This window comes from Nannobrachium achirus (assembly GCF_963921795.1).
Source record: "Nannobrachium achirus genome assembly, chromosome: 4".
Lineage (NCBI taxonomy): Eukaryota > Metazoa > Chordata > Actinopteri > Myctophiformes > Myctophidae > Nannobrachium > Nannobrachium achirus.
In genome coordinates, this window is record NC_137813.1 from 60,439,306 (window position 1) to 60,462,579 (window position 23,274).

Sequence of the window (23,274 nt, forward strand, 5' to 3'; positions counted from 1 at the left end):
GTTAAATCCACAGACAACTGATGACTTATTGATCTACTCTAATGAGCTGATGTTCACACCGACCGCCAGTTACCATGGCATCATAAGGATGAACAAAGTTGTGGTGCCCGTCTCCTGTCATTATAAAAGGTTTGACATTTTATCGTGCTCTGTTGCATTGTATCCTCTCCATGTCCTACCGTCCAGTCCTGACCTTGTTGATCTATTTCTTCAACTGAATATGTAAGTTTATAAGATGTACATTTTAAACTTTCCCCCCGCTTTTGTTGTTATTTTGCTTATGATGACTGAGACAACATGGTAAATGTGGTTAATTAAGTTAATTTTGTCAGTCACACTCTCATTCCCTCACACAGGACTCACTTGGTGAGCAGTCACCCTGAACAGCCGTCGCTGGCAATTGCTACGCCTTCCTCCGAGTTCTCACTAAGGCTAATGACCGGTAATTATGTCAAAGTATATACACACACACGCGCACACGCACGCATGCACACGCAAAGCCAACAGCACAATAACCTAATTCAGGGGTCTTCAACGTTTTCAGGCCGGGGACCCCTTAGTTGAGAGGGAGAAGAAGCAGGGACCCCCAACATTAGATTCTGTATAGTTCCATTGTTTGACAGCACAATCATCAGTGTATTTTGGAATCATGTCAATTTGTGTTTTCAGATATTTAACAACTTGAACCGTCAATACTTGATAAACTTGACCTTTCACAGTACTCCGTCTGCTCTTTTTCCCCTCTACACCAGGGGTCTTCAACAGGGGGTCCGAGACCCCCAGGGGGTCCTCAGAGTTACTACAGGGGGTCCTCCAAATCTTCCAATCCTTTCATATTAACAACTTGAACCCTAGTGTCCATATTCTGAGAAATGTAGCCAAAAATAGCTGATCTACAAGCTCACAATGCTTCGCGCTGCAAGGCGTTGTGAGCTCAGATCGGCTATTTTCGGCAAAGAGGTTTGGTGTAGAGGGGAAAAAGAGCAGACTAAGTACAGAGTAAAAGGTCAAGTTTATTAGGTAATGACGGCTCAAGTGGTTAAATAACTGAAAACACAAATTGACATGAATCAAAAATACACTGATGATTGTGCTGTCAAACGATGAAACAATATGGAATCTATGAACAGGTTGTGAGGGTCCCTACTTCATCTCTCTCTCCACTAAGGGGTCCTTGGCCTGGAAACGTTGAAGACCCCTGCTCTACACCAAAGCTCTTTGCTGAAAATGGCCGATCTACAAGCTCACAACGCCTCGCAGCAAGAGGCGTTGTGAGCTCGTAGATCTGCTATTTTTGGCAAAATAATTCTCCGAATATGGACGCTAGGGTTCAAGTGGTTAATATAAAAAAACTTTTCTATCGCACAAAGATTTGAAGGACCCCCTGTAGTAACTCTGAGGACCCCAAAGAGGTCCCGGACCCCCTGTTGAAGACCCCTGACCTAATTTACTGGCATAGGGGACCCCTGGGGTCAAGGCCTGTTTGATAATCTGTCCTTGAGAGCATAATTGCTGTCTGGAAATATGGATCGAATGTAGTTCTTATTTGGTTCATACTTTTCTTTGATATTTATATTCATAAAAACCCACAGACACATAATACAAAACAGCCAAACGACATGCTTGAAGCACATTGTGGAGATACAGTACAAGGTTTCTGCCTGACAAAAATGACATCTTTATTCATATGCAGATAACTGGAGAAATGAAAGGTCCTCAAATGCCTTGTACCTGGGAGAAACACTCTACATCAAAGTGTCCTACGACGGTCCCGGTCACGAGTTGAGACGGTTGTTTGTGGATAACTGCGTCGCGACTTTGGACCCTGATGTGGCCTCAGTTCCGAGATACTACTTCATTGATAACCATGGGTAACTAGGACACATTTACCCAAACGGATGCACATTATACATATCTTGTTGATACAAACACTGTATAGGAGTGTAGAGGTTTTCAGCGACTCATACAAGTACAGTATGTGCAGTGAAATGCTTCACAGACCTTGCCAACAATATATATTCTTAAGAGTGCAATTTTCATTTTTTTCTGAATGTGTTAGGTTTCACCGATGCAAAAGATGAACGTTCAAATGCTCAGTATGAAACACGAGTGAGATCCAACATCCTTAATGTCAAGAATCAAAAATCAAGAATCACGAATCCTTTCAACAGCCTTCAACTGAAGCTGGAAGCGTTCTTATTCCACGATCCACGAAACACTGTGAGTCGTTCATGAACGATTACAGGTCTCATACATTGGTACACCTGGAGTTTTTTTTTATTTTTATTTTGCCCTCTGTCCTACTGTAGGTTTTCATCACATGCAAGCTAAAGGCTACGACTGAAGGAAGCAGCCCGACCGACAAGGCCTGCAATTATGCAAATTCAAGGTTATATCACTGATTTTGTAATACAGTGACCAGAATGGCCATGCACAGCAATGTGTGTGTACAACACTGTACATTATGGCAAGTAAGCGTAACCACTTGAACCCTAGGTATTCTATTATGGGGCAGACATTTGATTAAAAATAAACCAGTAAGACTCCCTAATCGGGAGATAAGCAACCGTCAGGTCGAATACACAAACTTTGGAAGGCAATCATAGCCAATCAGGAGGGAATATGGGAATGGGACAGATACATGTTGATGACATGACTTGTGAAGCGGGTGAGCTTTTGATTTAATTGTATTTATTTATTTTATTGCCGGTGGAGAAGTTTTATCCCTGCTTAGTCAGACTGAATGAAATGCATGCATTTACGTTTAGGAAATGTAGACTGCCTGATATTTATGTTTTATATCACAAAGCACCCCTATCTTGGTCAGATTTTGGTAATTAATGTATTAATTCTAAAATGACTAAACTAGAGCATTGTGTTTTTTTTAATAGTGTATGGCATGACAAATGGGTCAAGTGGTTAAGAATATGTCCCCCATTCACGTGAAACAGTTTGGATGTAAGCATTATGGCTTTTTGATACCTCTTTTTAGGTGGACAAATGTGGATGTGGATCATAATGATGATGATGATGATGTCTGTAGCTGTTGTGAAACTACCTGTAACAAATATCCTCCCAAAGGCAACAGCAACACTAACCTACTACAACATGCAGGTATGTTGACGTGGGATGTTTAGTTGTGTTTCCTGATGTTGTGTTTTACTAAGTACAAATATCACAATAGCAATACTATTACAAGTAAACATCCACATTTGTACTTTTAGTGAAAAAGTATCAACCACATTATGTGAACCCATTTCACAAATTTGATTGCCTGATTTTGAATAGCCAACACATGCTTCAGTACTAACATTACGTATCTTTATTTTTTTTTATTTATTTTTTTTTCAGATACTGCGGTTTATGGCATGGAGACACTCGATGTGATGGTATTGACCAGAGAGTAGCATGATAATACCTTTTGAATAATAAACAATCACAACTGAATATATCGGGGTTTTTTTTTTTTTTTTTTTTTCATGTTATTCATTGTGCATGCATGTGAATTTTTGAAGTCTCTTTTTTTAACCTTTATTTAACCAGATAAAAACACATTGAGACATAATCTCTTTTACGAGTGTGACCTGGCCAAGAGGCAGAAATAAAAATTACACGATCCTTGCTTTACATACAAGACATCAACAACAAAAATAGAACATCCATGATACACAAACAGATACCTAATAACAACTCCAAAAATACAAAATGTACACTAAATAAAAAACTAGTTTACATTTCTCAGGTAGCAATACATGCAGTGTGCACATTGTACCCAAAAGGAATACATGCAGTGTGCACAATGTACCCAAAAGGAAGAGATCTACAGAGCAAGTATTACAGGTCTGAACAAGTGTAAGTGTTTGTAGCTCTGTCTAGAGCAGGGGTGGGCAACTTTGATGATGGCGAGGGCCACTATATTTCCACCTTCACTGCAGAGGGCCACATGGGAAAATCCCAGTTGTCCTAGCCCAGTTGTCCTACTGTGTCCCAGTTGTCCTACTGTGTCCCAGTTGTCCTACTGTAGCCAGTAGCTACATGTAGCCTACCCCCACCTCAGCATTCGTACAGCTACTCAAGTAGTGTACAGCTCTCGCCGAAAATTCGCCGTCCTACTGCTGTAATTATTGTCCACGACATTGCAAGCGGCGCGAAGGCCAGCGGACCTTGGTCCTGCTCTTCGCGCGAGTGCCCGCGAAGAGCGGGCCAGGGCCGGCCGCGCGAGTTACGAAGCCGTGGTGAATGCAATCGTTATATTTATGCTCAGGCCGTAAGGCCTGGGAAAGCGCACGATAAACGCATGAATGGGATCATGAAACGCGATGCAAGTGAGCTCACATTTCACCATAACAAAAAGGAGGTTTAGTACAAACAAAAGGAGGTTTAGCCCCATGATAAAGTGGATCCAATTTGGCCAAAGTGGAGGCACAAGCAAACCTATAATGGTGTCCCCATAATCAAGCTGGGACAAGAACAGACCATTTACCAATTGTTTGCGGGAGGAACGAGAAAAACAGGCCTTCAATCTGTAGAAAAAATCTAAAGTGAATTTAAGCTTCTTTCCTAGAGCATCAATATGAAATTTAAAGTTGAGATGTTTATCCAGCCAGAAACCTAGATATTTATAACGCTCCACCCACTCAATGGGGGTACCATCTAGAGTGGCGATATTTACTGTTATTGCATACGCTATAGTGTGTGTGTGTGTGTGTGTGTGTGTGTGTGTGTGTGTGTGTGTGTGTGTGTGTGTGTGTGTGTGTGTGTGTGTGTGTGTGTGTGTGTGTGTGTGTGTGTGTGTGTGTGTGTGTGTGTGTGTGTGTGTGTGTGTGTGTGTGTGTGTGTGTGTGTGTGGCCGATGTACAAGCCTTGTAGATCTTTTTTGAATATCCAACATATAAATGGAAAATAAAGGATACAATGATTGTGATATGTGAAATACTTTTCCAAATGTTCAAGCTCACAACTCATCACATCACCATCTTATGAATGTGTAGCTATTTATACTTTCTATACAGAAATTGTACTTTCTATACAGAGTTTATTCCATAATTGCAATTTTAGGTAGGCTTTAGTATAGAGCTATTGTAGTAGCCTTTATAATATTTATGCGTACATTAATTATAACAATTATGTGCCATGATTTTTGATAAGGTCTTTCCAATGTTGTACATGACCAGTGCTGATGTCTCATTGTATTTTAGAGGGGACAGTCATTATGATCCTCTATGAACAGCCTTTCAGTGGGGTTCAGGGAAATGTAGACCGCCATAATGCAACATTACGCTGTATTATAATAGATTATTAAGACAGTAAGTGTACAAGTCACTGTATATTGCAGTGTGAAAATCAACATGATAGATCCCAGACCAATAAGTAATACATGGCAGAAATGTATTTCTTATAAATGTATAGTCAAGATTAAAACATAAAGACATGGAAACCATTGTCTACTCTAGATAGTGACTTTAATTAAGTGCTGCTACATTTATTTATCAGTTATTTTTGACTATTACATACAGCTTTATTGCATTATTTGTCTTCCAAAGCAGAAAGCACCCACTCACTGTGTTTGCTATCACATGATTTAAATTGGAGCATGTCATCATAGAAATATGAATTGCAATTAAAATATAGATTTAGCCTACACTATTATACATTGTCCTTATAGTCTATATTTTAGCAGGACAATTGGATTGGATACTGCAGGGAGTGCAGGCGGGAGAACATTATGCAGAAACTAGAATTGAATATTTCAATAATAACGTTTTGTTGCTTGTTGTTTTCTTAACCTCACTCAATGCCAAATGCCCAAATGGCTCCAAGGTAGCTGTGCCCTGATTTTGTATGTTTTTCTTTGCCATGCAATGAATTTTTTTTTAATATTTTTTCCCCCACATAAACAGACACAGTTGTTGTGATTCAGTGGCAAAAAGAATTTTGTCAATCAGACAAATGGTTCCAGAGATAGAGCTGTTTGAATGAAAAAAAGTGTCCATCCACTAGAATGGACACACATTTTCTCAATCAGCTAAGCGAGGGAGCCAACACACAAACAGAGAAAACCATCTCTCTGATCTCAGGTCATTTTGACATCTTTAAAAAAAGAAAAAAAAAATTCTATACAAAAAACACAAAAGACGTCAAAGACGTCATTGGCACTGAGGCCCATTGAAAAAAAGACGTCAAAAGACGTCATTGGCATTGAGTGAGTTAATGTGTTAAGCCGCAGGGGGTCCGGGGGGGTAATCTGCCTAAAATGTATGGCACAAAATGACAATGATTGTGCCTAGTGTTCACCCACCAAATGTCAGCTAACCCCTGGAAATGCACAAATGATATGTATTTGGTCCACGGAGCGGCTCCATGGCCTGCCCATCCCAAAATATTTTGTTCCATGCAGGGACCCCCAGAAGTAAATATTTGAGTTAACAAGACTGACCTATGACTGTCTTGATCCAAGGCTAAACAAGCGAAGCTTAAACCAGCGCCCTCCAAGTTACACCACTTTTTATGTCAAGGACCCCTAAATTGAGACGTATTAGCCAATGACCACCATGAATCACTGCTGAATCACCATGCCCATGTTAGTTGAAAAAAAAATCTCTTTCACTTAACTACAGTATTCAACTGTAGCCTACTTTCCTCTCTCTCTCCCTCTCTGTAGATAGATAGATACGGCGACAAGCCACAAAACTTATTATTGAAATATTTCAATTCTAGTTTAATGTGAGAGCGCACTGTCTCGCAAACAGGGAGCGCGTGTACTATTTGATTCACTGGAGTCGGGACCCTAGCTGTCTCCGTTCTACTCTCTCTTCTCTTCTCCTTTCTCCTGCGCTAGAGACAGATAATCACCCCCTCGTTTTAGGCGGAGGGGGAACGGTGAACGAGTGTTGTCTCTTCTATGATGTGATGGGTTGTGTGCGCCGGTTTTCCATTGTTTTATTTGTTTCCCCGGCCGGTCTCCTCTCTCCTCTCTTTCCTTTCTCCTGTGGCTACAGGCAGATATCACCCCTCGTTTTTAGGCGAAATAAGCGAATATTGCCAACAGATAGATTATATCACGGTTTCATTAAAAGGGGTGCAAATGATCTAATTCCATGATTGATTGATTGAAGAGTTTAGCACTGTTTGCAATAGAAGACGCAGTTACAATACACAACATTGGCACACACACACAGTCCCATTCCGCGACCCACCCGTGGGTCGACACCCAGTACTTGGGAAACAATGCTTAAAACATCATACACACGCAGTTTTTATAGACGCTGTCTGTATCTATCTCCGAGGCATTAACGCACACTCACTCACTCACTCACACACACACACACACGCGACGCGAGCGAAAAGCGGTTGTCCGTGGTGTAAGATAACTCTATGGGTGTAACACGTTGAAAAATTAAAAATATCCGAGCACATCGGTGCTTAATAATAAGTGAACTTTCCGACGGCGAAGTCCTTCTGATGGATTTTTCTTGGCTGTCAATGTCTCTATAGTCCGCTCTGAACGTGAGTAAAACGATAGTGTACTGTGTACGCTGTATCGACTTGTCATCTAAAGCATTGCCAAATGGGAAATGTTAACTTGAGCATGTTTAAACCACTCGCCGTTTTTTCCTCCTCTGCTGCAATGAATCGCTCGCCTCTGCTCGCACGAGCCGAGCACAAACGAGGAAGGGCGAAACTTGCCGAGGCACAACTGAGGGAGGGCTGGTGGGCTGTGGCGCTCGATTCCACATCTAACGAGGAGAAAGCCTCGTTAAAATACGCTAAAATACGTGCAGACAGCCTGGCTCCGCCCGGCCAAATACCTTCCGACACGTATATCGCCCTTCCCAAACCAAAGAAGGGGGGCGAAAAAGCAACTAGCAAAGCCCACGGATAGAGGAGCAGTTGATTCCACATGATCTGCACGCTGAGCGGGGGCGGCGCCCACTGACTTCAATAGAATACGTGGAGCCAGCCGAGAGAACCGCCCGCGTTTATCATCAAGTGACATTTATCCACTTTCCATTCTGACGTCACTGCCAAAGTGATTTCCAGGGGCTAGGTAAAGACGTTTTGCTATCACAAAACGTAACAAAGACAGTGTAACACCTCCCTCAGAGTCACATAGGCAGAGGGCCAGCCAATCAAATGCTGGGATTCGCACAATACATTTGCATGGGCTTGCTATAAATACTGGTGCAACGCCGCCTTCTAGTCACTTCTTTTCTTCACAACATTAAGAGAGAGAACTATGCCTGAAGTTGCGAAACCAGCGCCCAAGAAGGGCTCCAAGAAAGCCGTCAGCAAGACGGCCAAGGGCGGCAAGAAGCGCAGAAAGTCCAGGAAGGAGAGCTATGCCATCTACGTGTACAAGGTACTGAAGCAGGTCCACCCTGACACCGGTATCTCCTCCAAGGCCATGGGCATCATGAACTCCTTTGTCAACGACATCTTTGAGCGCATCGCCGGTGAAGCCTCTCGTCTGGCTCACTACAACAAGCGCTCCACCATCTCATCCAGGGAGATCCAGACCGCCGTCCGCCTGCTGCTCCCCGGTGAGCTGGCCAAGCACGCCGTGTCTGAGGGCACCAAGGCTGTCACCAAGTACACCAGCTCCAAGTAAACTGTTCTGTCTGCTCTAAACTCAAAGGTCCTTTTAAGGACCACCCATCTTTTCAAGTAAAGAGTTTATCTGCCTTTTAAGTAATTAATATTAGTATTAAAATCCAATATGAATAAACTTAAAAGATGGTGTGTTAGTGTAGTGGCTATGTATTTAACACAATTTTAAATGGACTAATAGCTTTCAGGCTTTTTAGTTGGTTTCACACTTTTCTTGGATTTATCAGTCTCACCCCTGGCCCATTGATATGTGGGCTACCTGTATCTCAAGTCTGCAAACCATAATATAGATGTAACATTACATTTTTCATGCAATAATGCAATAACAATCTAGCCGTCTCAAACATAATAGCAGACCCTTTTGACATAAGTTTAATGAGTGAGAGTGTGTGGTGCCAGTCTTGCGCCTATTCACAAATACTTAGCTATTCAATGTCACAACCGGCAGCATTAGCATTTTGGGATGTATTGTCTAATCAGTCAGAATTTCCTGGCTATATGCATGTTCATAACGTGATTGTGTCAGTGTATTATTTTCATCAGTTCCAAATCATTTCAGTGTAGCAGTATACATACTTGAATAAATATAAATCATAAATGTAAGTGTGAAATGAACTATAACGTGTCAGGTTTCTTATGATTATTAACAAAACAAGAGCTTAGCAGAGTCAGATAAATGACCAGTGTCCTCTCTCAAAGTGTCCATGCCACAGGGCAGGCCAACATCAGTGCTGTGTTTGCCGACACTGGAAAGCTTCAGTTTTAAAACAAAAAGCTTTGCCACAGACGACCCGTTTTACTTTTATTTCAAAGCCAGCCATCAAATCTTGCTCTGCGGCAAATATGAAACTGGTTGTTCTATATTAAAAGTATTTTAAAAGCCAAATGACGGGGAAAAGATGGCAAACTACTCTTCTGAACTTCTGAACTCAACTAAACCAGAAGAAGCCATGGCAAGAACCAAGCGGTAATAATGTAGTAATGTCTACTACGTTTGCCTCCCGGTTCGTCCATAACTGGGCTCGCTTAAAGTTTACGGGCGAGGCAGACCTCCCCACACGGGATTTTGTGGGGAAGGAGCTTTTGTTTAAGAGCAGGCTTGTTTGTGCAAAGGATATCTACTCTTTTATCGCCTTGCCGAACCGGCGTGAGTTCGAGTTGTGCTTTTTTCAAGAGACGACGCTGCGCCGCTTTCTTGAACAGTATGCTTCTGAGGTCGAGGAGGAGAAATGGAAGTACTGGTCCATAGAATCTTCTGTTAGCATCAGTGTGGTGAACGTGGTGGTTAAGTTTTGGACCGGACGGGTCTCAGACCACGACGTGGAGCTATACTTGAAGCGCTACTGCAACCTGCTAGAGAAACCGTACAAGCCGGTGGATTCCTTCGGGATATGGTATGGAGTGCGAAAGTACAAGGTGGAGTTCAAGCTCGACACCAACGGCAAACGGATGTGCTTGCCCAGCTCTATTTCACTGGGTCCGTACAATGGGCGTATTTTCTACCCAGGCCAGGAGACCAGGTGCTTCATATGTAACAGCACGGCGCATCAGGTCCGAGAGTGCAAACAGGTCAAATGCTGGAAGTGTGCGACCTTAGGACACAAGGCGAAGGACTGCCAGAACAACGCGGTGTGCAGTCTGTGTGGAGAGCTCGGGCACTCGTACTTCCAGTGCCCCAAGTCTTACAGCAACAAGGCTAAAGAACAGCGCAAAGAACAAGCAGCGGAGCAGCAGAGACAGGTCGTGGAGCTACTAAGGAGCAGCAGACAGCAGGTGCCGCCCTCTTATTATAACTCTATGGTGCCGCCACCAGATGACATCAGCACCCCACAGTCGGCTGACAGTGGGCAGCAGAGCCGTCCGCAGCTGGAACCCAGCGCTACAACACCAACTCCGACTGAGGAGCGCAGTGAAGCTGGGATGACAGCGGGGACGGGGAGAAAGGAGCCTGACCCTGACAACTACAGGCCAATCTCAATCCTGAGTTCCCTCTCTATGCTGGTGCCTGGGAGAGGTCGTACTCAGCTGGAACCCGGCGCTTCAACACCAACTCCGAGAGGGGAGCGCGGTGGAGCTGGGACGATAGCTGCCCGGCAGAGGGAGAGGCCGTGGGAGAAGTACCTTCTCAGCCGCCAACATGAGAGCTGTCGCAGCGAGCTCCGGAGGGGCGATCGTTCAGATGGTGAGACAGCAGCAGCAGTCGCCGCCGCCCTTTTGTCCAGAGGCAGCTGCCGCAGAGGAGACGGAGGAGGCGGTCAGACTGCTGGAGAATGCGGTGAAAAACATCCTGCCTCCCTGGTCCGACTCGTCTGGCGTCGAGGAGGAGAAGGGAGCAGAGGAGGAGAAACAACGTGATGAGGAGAAGGGCGAGGAGTCAGATTACGACTCAGCAAGCGAGGAGCCGAGCGACAGCACCTCAAGCACCAGCTTTGTTTCGGGCGGAGGAGAGGGGCTCCTCCCCGCTGCTGCAGACGGGACTCGAGGAGAAGGAGCTGAGCAAGTGAGTGTTAACGGTCAGAAGCGACAGACGTCGCCTCTGGCCAATGTTGAGAAAAAGCACAGGCAGCGATGAAATCGTGGTTAACACTATCACTGTGCCATCATGTCTACGCTCTCTGTAGTTACTTGTAACTTGAGAGGGATTAAAGGAGCTATAGTCAACTTTTTCATTGTAGGTGTACATCCTAGTCTACAGACTAGGATGTAAACAAAGTACGGGCCCTGTAAATGTAAACAAAGGGCCAAAATGATTATTTTATCATTATTTTACGCTTTTCGTGGTCATTTTTTAATTGAAACAAATATATGAAGCTTTTTTTTTTATAAAATATTTTCGAAACATTATTTTTATTTTAGCATCCGTTTTTCAAGAAAAAGTTGACTATAGCTCCTTTAAGTCTTCCGAGAATAGAAAGGTGAAGATGAACATTCTACACAGCACAACGTATGACATTATATGTGCGCAAGAATTAAGACTGACAACTCAAGATGATATTGCTAATGTAACTGCTATGTGGGGAAAAGGTACTTGTGTTATATCTATAGGTTTTGATAAGGCCGATGGTATAGCTGTATTTTTTAAAAGTAAGGTCGAAATTATAAAGAAAAGAGAAATCATTCCAGGGAGAATCTTATTAATTGACTGTTTTTATTTAAATTGAAAAATTTAGGATTATAAACATTTATACACCTCCAGATGTAGTTCGTAAAGTAAGAATGTTTAAACGATTATATGAGTTGTTGACAGTAGGTTATTACACTGTATTATGTGGAGATTTTAATGCATATACTGAGGCTAATGACAGAATCTCTGATGTGATCCCTGATCCCCGGGTCCGTAGAGAAGGTGTGGAATTGAAAAAGATGAGTGATTACTGTGGTATAAATGATGTGTTCAGGGTGTTGTATCCGACTGACGTGGGATACACTCGTTTTGACAGAAATGTCAGAACGAGGATAGACCGCATCTATATTAATGAAAACATCTCTGCAATAAGTTATAAAACACGTGCTTTGGTGAATTCAGACCACTTGGCTGTCGTTGCACTTCTAAAGCTCGGAAAAACAGAAAAAAAGGGGTTTTGGAAGATTGAATGTGAACTGTTTAAAAAATTACGAGGTGCTGGCAGAATTAAAGAAAGAGGTCGCTGTTACCAAAACTTTAAATATATTTACTGATTCATATCTTGAATTATGGGAAGCAATGAAAGTGCGCTTAGTATTTTTCTTTAAATTTAAATCAAAAATCTTAAATCAGGAGCTAAATGAAAAATATAATGCATTAATGGCTGGCTACGTGGATCTTAAAACAAAAGAAGATAAATCAGAAGTGGATATGGAACGTTTAGGTGATATGGAGGCTGAATTGGCCAAATTAAATGATGTATCCCATGGCCTCCGCCTACAGGCAGGCATGGGAGACTCTGAATGCCCCAGCAATGCTCATACTTTGATAAGTATACACAAAAATAACTTACAGAACAAACATGTCAGTGCAATTCTAAATGAGAATGGGAAATTAGTGGAGGATGAGAAAGAAAAAAGGGAAACGATAAGAGAACTCTGCCAAAAAATGTACCGGAAAATGAATGTTAATGTAACAAAGTTGCATGGTTTTCTTGACTCCATTGACCTAGGGGAAGTTGGCCTTAAAACTGTGGGTGGGGAAATTACTAAAAATGAGGTAAGGGAGGCTATCTCGCAATTAAGTAAGGGAAAGAGTCCAGGCCCAGATGGCCTGCCAAGTGAGGTCTACCTCTCATGCACAGAAGAGTTTGTTGACCTGCTAACTTCTGCCTATAATGATGGAGTCAGGATAGGCCAAATGCACGCCTCTTTTTTATCATGGCATTATTTCTTTGATTTTTAAAAAAGGGTCCTCCCAGTGTTTAGATAACTGGAGACATGTTACACTCATGAACATAGATTATAAAATACTTGCAAAAATTGTGGTGAATAGATTAAATAATGATTTGGAAAAACTTATTGAAAAAGAACAAACATGTGCTATTAAGGGCAGGCTCATGTGGGACAATTTGGGGATCATGAGAGATATTACTAGTGGAGATATAAAAGAGGAATTCTTTATTGTAAATTTAGACCAAAAAAAAGCTTTTGATTATATCTCTAGAGAGTATTTGTGGGAGGTCTTAAACGCATATGGTTTTAAAAACGAATTCATTAAGTTGATTAAATTGCTGTACTCTGAGTCCACAGTTCAGGTAAACGTAAATGGGGTCCTAACAGAGCCTTTTGAAATTAAGAGGGGAGTAAAACAGGGTTGTCCTGCGTCGGCAGCCCTCTATATTTTAGCGATTAACCCTTTATTAAAACGAATTAAAAATGATAAAAGACTCTCCGGTATAAAAACCAGTAGTGGTGAGAGGGTGGTCGTCTTAGCTTACGCGGATGATGTGACCATCATAATTAAAAACCAGAATGAACTAGACATTGTAAACGAGCACTTGTCACTTTACGAAGAAGTCTCAGGATCAAAGCTGAATCACGATAAAACAGAGGGTGTCTGGTTCGGGAGGAGGGAAGCCCGGCCAACAGTTAATATAAAATACAGTGAAACGATGTCAGTCCTGGGTATCAAGTTCAGTAACAGTGATAGCTATGGAGAAAATTGGGATGACAAAGATAATGAGATAAAACAAGAACTAGAGAAATGGGAACACAAATCATGCTGTTATAAAACCAAAATTATAATTATAAAATCATGTATTGTGTCCAAATTATTATTCCTAGCAACCATATTTCCTCCTAAGGACGAGACACTTAAAAAAAAAAAAAATTATTGGTCAACTTTATTTGGGGAACCACCAGGGAGGTTACAAAAAGAACCCTCTTGTATAAAAGTAAGCGCTTTGGAGGTCTTGGAGCTGTTGACCTGGGACTAAAACTTAAAAATTCATTTTGTAAAAATGTAGCTTCCGGATTTAAAAGAAGTGCAATGTGGATTGGCGAGGCCTTAAGCTGGACCAAAAAGAAGGGCAGAGCAAGGAACTCCCTTCCTTATTTTAAAATAATGTACGGGGATTTAATGTGTAATTCCGCTCACTTGAATATAGATTGGACTGAAATGTCTAGCAAAAACATTTATGGTGCCATATGTGATGATCTGTATGGTGGTGTTTTTCCATACAAAAATCTTGATGACAAACAGCAGCGGGTGTTTCTTAAAAATATTTGGGAAAAAACTTTATCAGAAAAGAAGAGAGATATCATGTGGCTGGTATCTGTACGGCGACTGGCCGTTAGAGCAGTGGTCAAGTGGAGCTTGTATGTAAGAACTGCTAAATGCCCTTTTGTCAATTATTGTGACGAAGACGAAACAGTAGAACACCTGCTACTGGATTGTCTCAGGTCACAATATGTTTGGGGGGAAATGTCCCGTATTGGTTTTAAAGTCAAAATAACTTATAACGCAGTAATGTATGGTGTTTTTGAAGAGACTCTTTCAACCATGGACCAGGACTTTTATTGGTCTGTGGTATGTACCGCAGTTAACAAACTGTGGAACACCCGCTGTGTAATGACAATGAAGAATGAGGCCACCTCTGGAGAGGTGGTCTTTAAGCAAATAGTCACTGAGCTGAAGAGACAAAGAACTTTGGACTCGAAAAAAAACGTACTGAAGCCGTGGCACCTTTTGAGCTTGTAACCATGTATTTATATTTATTATATTTCTATTTTGTTTTTTCTACTTTATTATGTGCTTTCTACTTAAAGGCCTATTTTGGGCTAGATGCTGGGGGGGAAAAAAAGAAAAGAAAGAAAAAAGGGGAGGATTTATAAGAAGAAAAGTAATGCCCTTACATATTTTTCCTGTACTTACAATGTAATTACATTCTAATATATTGACATGCCTGTTTCTGATTTGTTTGTATGAACTAGTCCTTACCCGTTCAAAGATATGAGCTCCGAAATGATGTGCAGTGTGTGGGTTATGGGATGTGCACTGTGCACACGGTATATGAGGGATGGAAAGTAACTTTAACTGGTACTTGCATGATAATATGTAGGAGCATCAATGTAAGAAATACCCGTTTCGTTTAATGGCTATGTGTGTGTGTGTGTGTGTGTGTGTGTGTGTGTGTGTGTGTGTGTGTGTGTGTGTGTGTGTGTGTGTGTGTGTGTGTGTGTGTGTGCAGCGGTTTGGACCGTGAGACCATCCGCAGAGTGGTCTGTGTTTCTTTTTGAGAGGGTCGGTCCGCCTGAAAAACGCGTTTTGGAACAAAACGGTTACGTTTTGCGCGTTTGTGACGCCCTCTACGGGTCGAATTGGAAATGCTTCTGGGGATTCGTTGAGTAAGCCACCCGCAACCTGTGGCAGAAATTCAGTGTTGACTCGACGTTTTGTTTGTGATTTATGGCTATTGTTTGCAAAACGGGCCCCTCCCGCTAACTTTGGAGGCCCGTTACGAACGAACGGTATGGACTATCAAAATATCCCTTGACTATGTTCATTGCATGGGTTCAGAGATCATGTGTACCCATTTTCGTGACATTTGAAGAAAATATGTAGGAAAAGGAGCAAAAAGTGTGTTTTGGAGAAAATTCAAAATGGCGGAAAATCTATCCTGACGCAAATGGGCGGGGCCTATATCGGGAGATGCGTATTGACCCAAGGAATCCAGGGAAAAAAGAATTTTAATGTTCCGACCTACGGTTCAAGAGTTACAGGCCGAAACGTAAAGTGGACTGTTATAGCGCCACCATGAGGCCAACTGACAAAGTTATTTTTTATTTAATCCTTGATATCATTATAAATCTCCTCTCAGAGTTTTGTAACTGTCGCCCCTATGGTTTGCGAGAAAAAAAATATTGAATGTGAGTTTTTGCGATTCCCATTATAAGTCAATGGGAAAAATGTATTCACTAATAAATTAATATCAATTAAACGATTTGTGAAAGTGAAAAAAGGGCTTCACAGTTATGTCAGGTGTGTTCATATGCTAATGGTGATGCGATTTCAGATCAATTGCTCCAGCCACTGAGGAGAAACGCTGTTTCAGACACTCACTCAGACACTCACTCAGACATTTGGTGAATTATATGTTAGATGCTTTAAAAATGACTGTAAACTGCAAATTATCAATAAAGTTTATTTAAAAAGCAAACTACTCTCCTTGTAGTGGTGTATATGTGAGCTTTTTAACGTCTCCAAACAAAACACAGGAGCACTCGGCACTCCACATGATTTGATTATGAAGTGAAACGTCTCTGCTATGTGCTCCATTTGTTATTTGACTTCAATATATTTTTCAGTCTGTATTTTATCTGTTTTAAGTTGTAGAGAAAACACAAGTGTCCCAGTATTCTGCAGCACACAGAGTGGGTTGAGACTACATGGTTCTCACAAATCCTTTAAGTCCCACCCCCTCCTCCTCTCTCATCATCAGTCTCTCTCTACGCAGGCTTTAGTTGTTCAGTGCATCTGAAATACGATACTGAAGAGAATGGCAGAAGTCGCCCCAGCTCCAGCTGCCGCCGCCCCGGCCAAAGCAGTAAAGAAGAAGGCCGCCGCTAAACCCAAGAAGGACGGTCCCAGCGTCCAGGATCTCATCGTCAACGCTGTGACCGCTTCCAAGGAGAGGAGCGGTGTTTCTCTGGCCGCCCTCAAGAAGGCTCTGGCCGCCGGTGGCGTCGACGTGGACAAGAAGAAGGTCATCGTTAAGAACACTGTAAAGAGGCTGGTAGCAAACGGCACCCTGTTTCAGACCAAGGGGACCGGTGCTTCTGGGTCTTTCAAGCTCAACAAGAAGGCTGAAAAGAAAGCAGTCAAAGCCAAGAAGCCTGCAGCCAAGAAACCCGCCGCGGCAAAGAAATCTCCCAAGAAGGCGGCAGCCAAGAAGCCCGCAGCCGCTAAAAAATCTCCCAAGAAGGCAAAGAAGCCTGCAGCTGCAAAGAAAGCTGTAGCCAAGAGCCCCAAGAAGGCTACCAAAAGTCCAAAGAAAGTGAAGAAACCCGCTGCCGCTAAGAAAACACCAGCAAAGAAGGCAGCAAAGCCCAAGGCGGCGAAACCCAAGAAGTCAGCCGCCAAGAAGAAGTAAACAGCCTCACAACAACCAGTTTAACACAAAGGCTCTTTTAAGAGCCACCCACAACTTTGATAAAGAGTTCCTATATTGTCTTGGTGCTGGCATTCAGGATCGATCAATTATGTGATTAGTTGTCATCAGTGAGAACTTGTGAGAACTTGTATTAATTGATTAAGGTCCGTGTCGTAATAGAACTATGCAAAATGTCTAAATTAATTTAAGACAACAAATGGGGCTACAGCCCAGCTAAAATACAATTAATGTATTTAATTACATGTTAACTAATGGTAGTTTGGAAGTTACATTTTATTTTCACAATCGGAATATAACTCAGTATTAATCTAGCAATATTTTCAGTTTTCTCTTTGCTAATGCTATGACAATGCTTCATCTAATATGCATTTATGCATTATATTTTACTCCACTAGGAATTATTGACATGTCTGACGTGTTCTTTAATCATTTGCCTCCAATAGATAGGACCACTTTTGCATATGCAAACGGTTAGTTTTCCATGGCCAATTGGCCATCTTGTTCAATATTTTGTAGAGAAATGATGCTGGTTGGTAAATGTGTTTAACAGTTCGTGTAAAATAAAATAGATTTGCCTTGCGAGCGTGCTACACGTCCCTGCGTAATATTGCACGTGTGTGAATAGTGTTTGATTCTACCCTAATACGAAGCAGGGAATTCTTGCTCTTCAAACAATACATTTGGTGGCTCTTAAAAGAGCCGTTTTGGGGTTTGACAGTGACGGAAAGATTAAGCACGTTCTCCACGGATACGACGGGCCAGCTGGATGTCTTTGGGCATGATGGTCACCCTCTTGGCGTGGATGGCGCACAGGTTGGTATCCTCGAACAGACCGACCAGATAAGCCTCGGCCGACTCCTGCAGAGCCATGACGGCGGAGCTCTGGAAGCGCAGGTCGGTCTTGAAGTCCTGGGCGATCTCCCTCACCAGGCGCTGGAAGGGCAGCTTGCGGATCAGCAGCTCGGTGGATTTCTGGTAGCGACGGATCTCCCTCAGAGCCACTGTACCAGGGCGGTAACGGTGAGGCTTCTTCACTCCACCGGTTGCCGGCGCGCTCTTACGAGCTGCCTTGGTGGCGAGCTGCTTCCTGGGCGCTTTACCGCCGGTGGATTTACGAGCTGTCTGCTTGGTTCTTGCCATGGCTTCTTCTGGTTTAGTTGAGTTCAGAATGTGAAAACAGCGCAAACGGCTGCTTTTTATTAGTGTCTGCAAGACGCCGTCATTCTATGATTGGTCAGTCGTCAGGAACCTCCTTCTTTGGGGAGGTACCATAAGTCACTTTCTACCGATTGGTGGGGAACACTTCACACTGGAGCTGCTGTAATAGATAATACTATGGAATACCACTTTCCAGCAAACTGAAAATACATTGTGTGTCATATGAGATGAGAAGAAACAAACATGTCCACTTGAGTGACAAAACAACACTTGACACAAGGATGCTTTGTTGTATAAAGATTATGTATGCATAATAGTAAAATCATACTCTAATTAATTTTTCCAATTATATCAATGTGCTCAAAGATCTGCCATCATGGACCATGTATTATGCTTTTTTTTTTATAGAAAGTCAATTAATCCTACAATTAAATACACCAATATAAACCGTTATGCCCAGTTATATTGAATTGTTGACTGAGAAGGCATCTTGTCTCAATATTTAACACGAATGTAATTAATGTGTTGGATAAATTATCAGCTTTCAATGCTGAATTAACTGAGGCACGATCCATGCAATGTACATGTATTGTATTGCCTACAAATGCTCATGACAAAATGAGTTTATATGAAATGTACATGTTTAAGTAATGGGGAAAATCTCTTTAAATTGAAACAGTGGGTGGCTCTTAAAAGAGCCTTTGTGGGGTTTGTCAAACGAATGAAGCAGGTTTATTTCTTGGCGGCTTTCTCGGTCTTCTTGGGCAGCAGAACAGCCTGGATGTTGGGCAGAACACCGCCCTGAGCGATAGTCACTCCACCCAGCAGCTTGTTGAGCTCCTCGTCGTTGCGGACGGCCAGCTGGAGGTGACGGGGAATGATACGAGTCTTCTTGTTGTCCCTGGCAGCGTTTCCAGCCAACTCCAGGATCTCAGCGGTCAGGTACTCGAGCACAGCCGCCAGATAGACGGGAGCGCCGGCACCGACACGCTGAGCATAGTTGCCTTTACGTAGCAGCCTGTGGACACGACCCACGGGGAACTGGAGCCCAGCACGGGATGAGCGGGTCTTTGCCTTCGCCCTGGCCTTTCCGCCGGTCTTCCCTCGTCCGGACATCGTGTAGGTTATTTCTGGAGTAGTAGCTCGAAGAAATGTGCTGGTTGAGAGACGCGCGAGACCTTTTATATCTTCGACTAAAGAAAGGACAGTGGAGTATGTGTGCTGAGGTTGAGTGTGTTTGAGCTCCCCTCCAATCAGCATCATCGTCCTCCCTATGGCTCCTCCCAGAGCCCTGCCCCCTGTCTAAAAACTTTGCGTTCATCCCCAAAGAAGGAGGTTCCTCTGAGTCTGAGGACGTAAGGGAGGACAGGCAGATCATCAGCCCCCCCCCCCCCACACACACACAATTCAATCCCCTATTCGTTTTTGGTCACAGCAGTTTACAGTAATATTACTAGTCAACTCTTCTTATCGACATGATATGAGTCTTTCTCTGTGTTTTATTTATTTTCTTATACTATCTAAATTGTATTGAGGAAAAAACAGTGCTATTTTATTCATACCCTGTATAAAATGACGCAATGCAACATAAAGGAGCTCTGTTTATACCCTCTCCAGCGGTATATATGTTCCCCATTTTCATCTGTTTTTATTTTATTTTTGACACTTGCTTTGGCAATATAAACGTATGTTTTCTCATGCCAATAAAGCTCATTTGAATTGATGTATATCCAATCCCTATGCTATATGATGTGTAATGGTACTTACTATTCATGTCGTTTTCATGTTGAACCAAAAGGTCGTTAAGTTTAACACAATATCAGGGGTGGTGGGTGGGTTTGCAAGCATGAGGAAAAGGCAAGGAAAAAGTGATTTGGATTAGAACACAGATCAGCTACGATGTTTAACGTTTAACCTTGCAATACATTAAATGTATTTTAGCAGGGGCCATTTGTCTCATCTCACATGTGACCGTGGTCCGTGGTGCATAAGTACAATTGAGGATACTCTTATAAAATTCAGGTGGTTGGCTCTTAAAAGAGCCTTTGTGGGTATAAATGTGGAACAGACAGTTTACTTCTTTTTGGGGGCTGCTTTCTTCGCTGCCTTGGGTTTGGCAACCTTCTTGGCAGGAGATTTCTTGGCTGCTGCGGGCTTCTTCGCCACTTTCTTGGGACTCTTTGTTGCCTTCTTCGGGCTTTTTGCTGCTACTTTCTTGGCAGCAGGCTTCTTGGCTTTCTTCGGTGATTTCTTGGCGGCTGCGGGCTTCTTTGCTGCAACCTTCTTGGGCTTCTTTGCCGCGGCGGGTTTCTTGGCGGCAGCGGGCGTCTTTGCTTTGACGGCTTTCTTAGCTGCAGGCTTCTTCGCCTTCACCGCTTCAGCCTTCTTGTTCATTTTGAAAGAACCAGACGCACCGGTGCCTTTGAGCTGGACCAGGGTGCCTTTAGCGACCAGGCTCTTGACGGCGATCTTAACGCGGGCCTTGTTCTTCTCCACATCGTATCCACCGGCAGCCAGAGCCTTCTTGACCGCAGCCAGGGACACACCGCTCCGCTCCTTGGAGGCGGACACGGCCTTGACGACCAGCTCAGCGACACTGGGGCCGGTCTTCTTGGGTCGTGGTGCTGCCTTCTTCTTGGCTGCTTTGGCCGGAGCTGGAGCTGGTGCGACTTCTGCCATTATAGTAACTTAGTCCTGTCTTCTCGAAACTTGACACTGACAAACTGACAGTGAACGCGCTGAAGGGGCTGTTCTTAAACACCACATGAGAACCATGTAGTCTCAACCCACAGGGTCAGTGCTCTGTGTGCTGCAGAATACTGAGACAGTTGTGTTTTCTCCTCAACAAAAAACACATAAAACACAAGTGAATAAAAGTTTTTAAGTCAAAAGAACAAGTGGAGCAGATAGCAGACTAGTTTCACGTCCTAATAAAATCATGTAGAGCCCTAGGGACTCCTGAGTTTTGTTTTGGGACGTTTATAACCTCTCTACATGGAGAGATGTTGACCAACTTTCCTTTGTTATTTGTCTTTTAAAATATTTCCAACATACATTACCCTGGCAAATATTCACTGCACAGCAAGGGGAGATGTCTGGCAATGTATTACAAGTAAAACAAGTAATCTGTGTCAAAGTGTTTTGTTTTAAAATCATCATTTCCCAGTGTCTGCAAGCACACCTGTCCAGTGGCATGGCAACTTATGAGAGGACACTGTGGTCATAAGCTCTTGTTTTGTTATTATTCATTTTGACTCATTTCACACCTGTAATTATTGAAGAAAGTCCAATTATATATTGTTTTCCAATGGTGCCATTTACAACGAAATACATAGGTCAAACACACAAGACACAATTTAATTGTGTACGTAGGTTTATACTCAAATTGTATGATATGTCTATACGTGTGTATACGTGTGTAAGCAATGGACCACGATAGCAGTGTTGTTTGTGGATGTAGCAAAACGAATTTGTCAATATACATACAGTATAGCCTATATATTATGTGTTTTCCCCCCCAAATCCATGGTTGTATGTCAAGGCACTTTTGTAGCGTTGTAGCCAGGCCTTGGCTTGTAGGCTGAGTTTCACACTGCACAGTGCAAGTGGCCAAGAGGGGTCTGGGGACCACTCCCCAGCAAAATAAGTTAATATAGCACCACAATTATTTTAACCACTTGCATACTTTGACTATCAAAAAATTTGGCAACGTCACTTTTTCTTGTTTTGTTTTTTCTCTATCAGTTTGGGGGTAATATACACAACATATAGGATATTATACACACCATGATCAGTGCTTATGGATTCGACCTCACTACAAGCTAAAAATAATATTTAGGTCAGATCAGAGGCTACTATCATGCTCATACTTGTTGACTGTCCGTAATAAATAACAAAAAAAGAATAAGAAAAGTATGACATTTGCATATGAATGAGTTTTTTCGAACATAAAAACATTTGCATGTCAATGTCAAGAACAGCAACACAAACACAAACTCAGTGCCATGAGCTAAATTCAGTACTGGCCTTAGCATACTAGACAAATCAGTTTACGATAGGGGTGTCCTATATTTTGCAAGTGTAAAGGCTAACACACTACAGATACTGCATTTAAAAGCTCAATTGAAGCCCCTTTTGTAATACAAGCGGTCATAATTTAAGTCGACAGTAAAAGGTTAATCTCTTTTCTTGAAAAGATGGGTGGTCCTTAAAAGGACCGTTGTGTTTAGAGCAGGCAGGACAGCTTACTTGGAGCTGGTGTACTTGGTGACAGCCTTGGTGCCCTCAGACACGGCGTGCTTGGCCAGCTCACCGGGGAGCAGCAGGCGGACGGCGGTCTGGATCTCCCTGGAGGAGATGGTGGAGCGCTTGTTGTAGTGAGCCAGTTTAGAGGCTTCACCGGCGATGCGCTCAAAGATGTCGTTGACAAAGGAGTTCATGATGCCCATGGCCTTGGAAGAGATACCGGTATCAGGGTGGACCTGCTTCAGGACCTTGTACACGTAGATGGCATAGCTCTCCTTCCTGGACTTTCTGCGCTTCTTGCCGCCCTTTACGGCGGTCTTGGAGACGGCTTTCTTGGAGCCCTTCTTGGGCGCTGGCTTCGCTGGCTCAGGCATTTTGCTCTTTCTCTAGTAGATACTGAAGAAGGAATGACTCCCCATGCGGCTTAGCACCCTTATTTATACCAACCCCATGTAAATGAAGGGTTCACATCCCTGCACAGGATTGGGTGATTCTGCCACAAGGAGGGAGGTGTCTTAGTTTCTGCAAAATGTTTTACCGCCCAGCCCTACAACATGCTCTATTGTCCCTCAAAATGAGCGGGACAAATGTCCCCTCCTATGTGGAAAGTCTCAGGTTGGGACTAAGTATATTATATACATTTAGGGTATATTTATTATTTCATTGAATAATGATATGCAACACG

The 23,274-nt window shown here is 42.8% G+C and overlaps 6 protein-coding genes across 7 annotated transcripts in view; 2 read left to right on the forward strand and 4 right to left on the reverse strand.

Annotated features, from left to right (window-relative positions):
- Positions 1–23,274, forward strand: part of LOC308283909 (histone H1-like) — a gene marked incomplete at both ends in the record, with an annotated part of 141,916 nt that overhangs the window by 107,581 nt on the left and 11,061 nt on the right. The window contains one exon of one of the 2 annotated variants that reach the window (XM_080724423.1): positions 16,977–17,165. The exons of the other annotated variant lie outside the window; for it this stretch is intronic. Coding sequence (XP_080580549.1) covers positions 16,977–17,165 — 189 coding nt within the window. Of the gene's footprint in view, positions 1–16,976; positions 17,166–23,274 lie in introns of those variants that run through there. 2 annotated transcript variants of the gene reach the window in all.
- Positions 8,237–8,608, forward strand: LOC308283955 (histone H2B-like; the record flags this gene model as incomplete). The annotated part of the gene is made up of 1 exon (XM_080724469.1): positions 8,237–8,608. One exon carries the CDS (start codon positions 8,237–8,239, stop codon positions 8,606–8,608), a length of 372 nt encoding a protein of 123 aa, XP_080580595.1.
- LOC308283965 (histone H3.2) lies at positions 17,916–18,326 on the reverse strand (the record flags this gene model as incomplete). Its single annotated transcript, XM_080724479.1, has 1 exon — positions 17,916–18,326. The coding sequence occupies one exon, from the start codon at positions 18,324–18,326 to the stop codon at positions 17,916–17,918; it is 411 nt and encodes a 136-aa protein (XP_080580605.1).
- On the reverse strand, positions 19,077–19,460 carry LOC308283936 (histone H2A-like; the record flags this gene model as incomplete). Its single annotated transcript, XM_080724450.1, has 1 exon — positions 19,077–19,460. One exon carries the CDS (start codon positions 19,458–19,460, stop codon positions 19,077–19,079), a length of 384 nt encoding a protein of 127 aa, XP_080580576.1.
- On the reverse strand, positions 20,418–21,023 carry LOC308283920 (histone H1-like; the record flags this gene model as incomplete). The annotated part of the gene is made up of 1 exon (XM_080724436.1): positions 20,418–21,023. One exon carries the CDS (start codon positions 21,021–21,023, stop codon positions 20,418–20,420), a length of 606 nt encoding a protein of 201 aa, XP_080580562.1.
- LOC308283949 (histone H2B-like) lies at positions 22,589–22,963 on the reverse strand (the record flags this gene model as incomplete). The annotated part of the gene is made up of 1 exon (XM_080724463.1): positions 22,589–22,963. The coding sequence occupies one exon, from the start codon at positions 22,961–22,963 to the stop codon at positions 22,589–22,591; it is 375 nt and encodes a 124-aa protein (XP_080580589.1).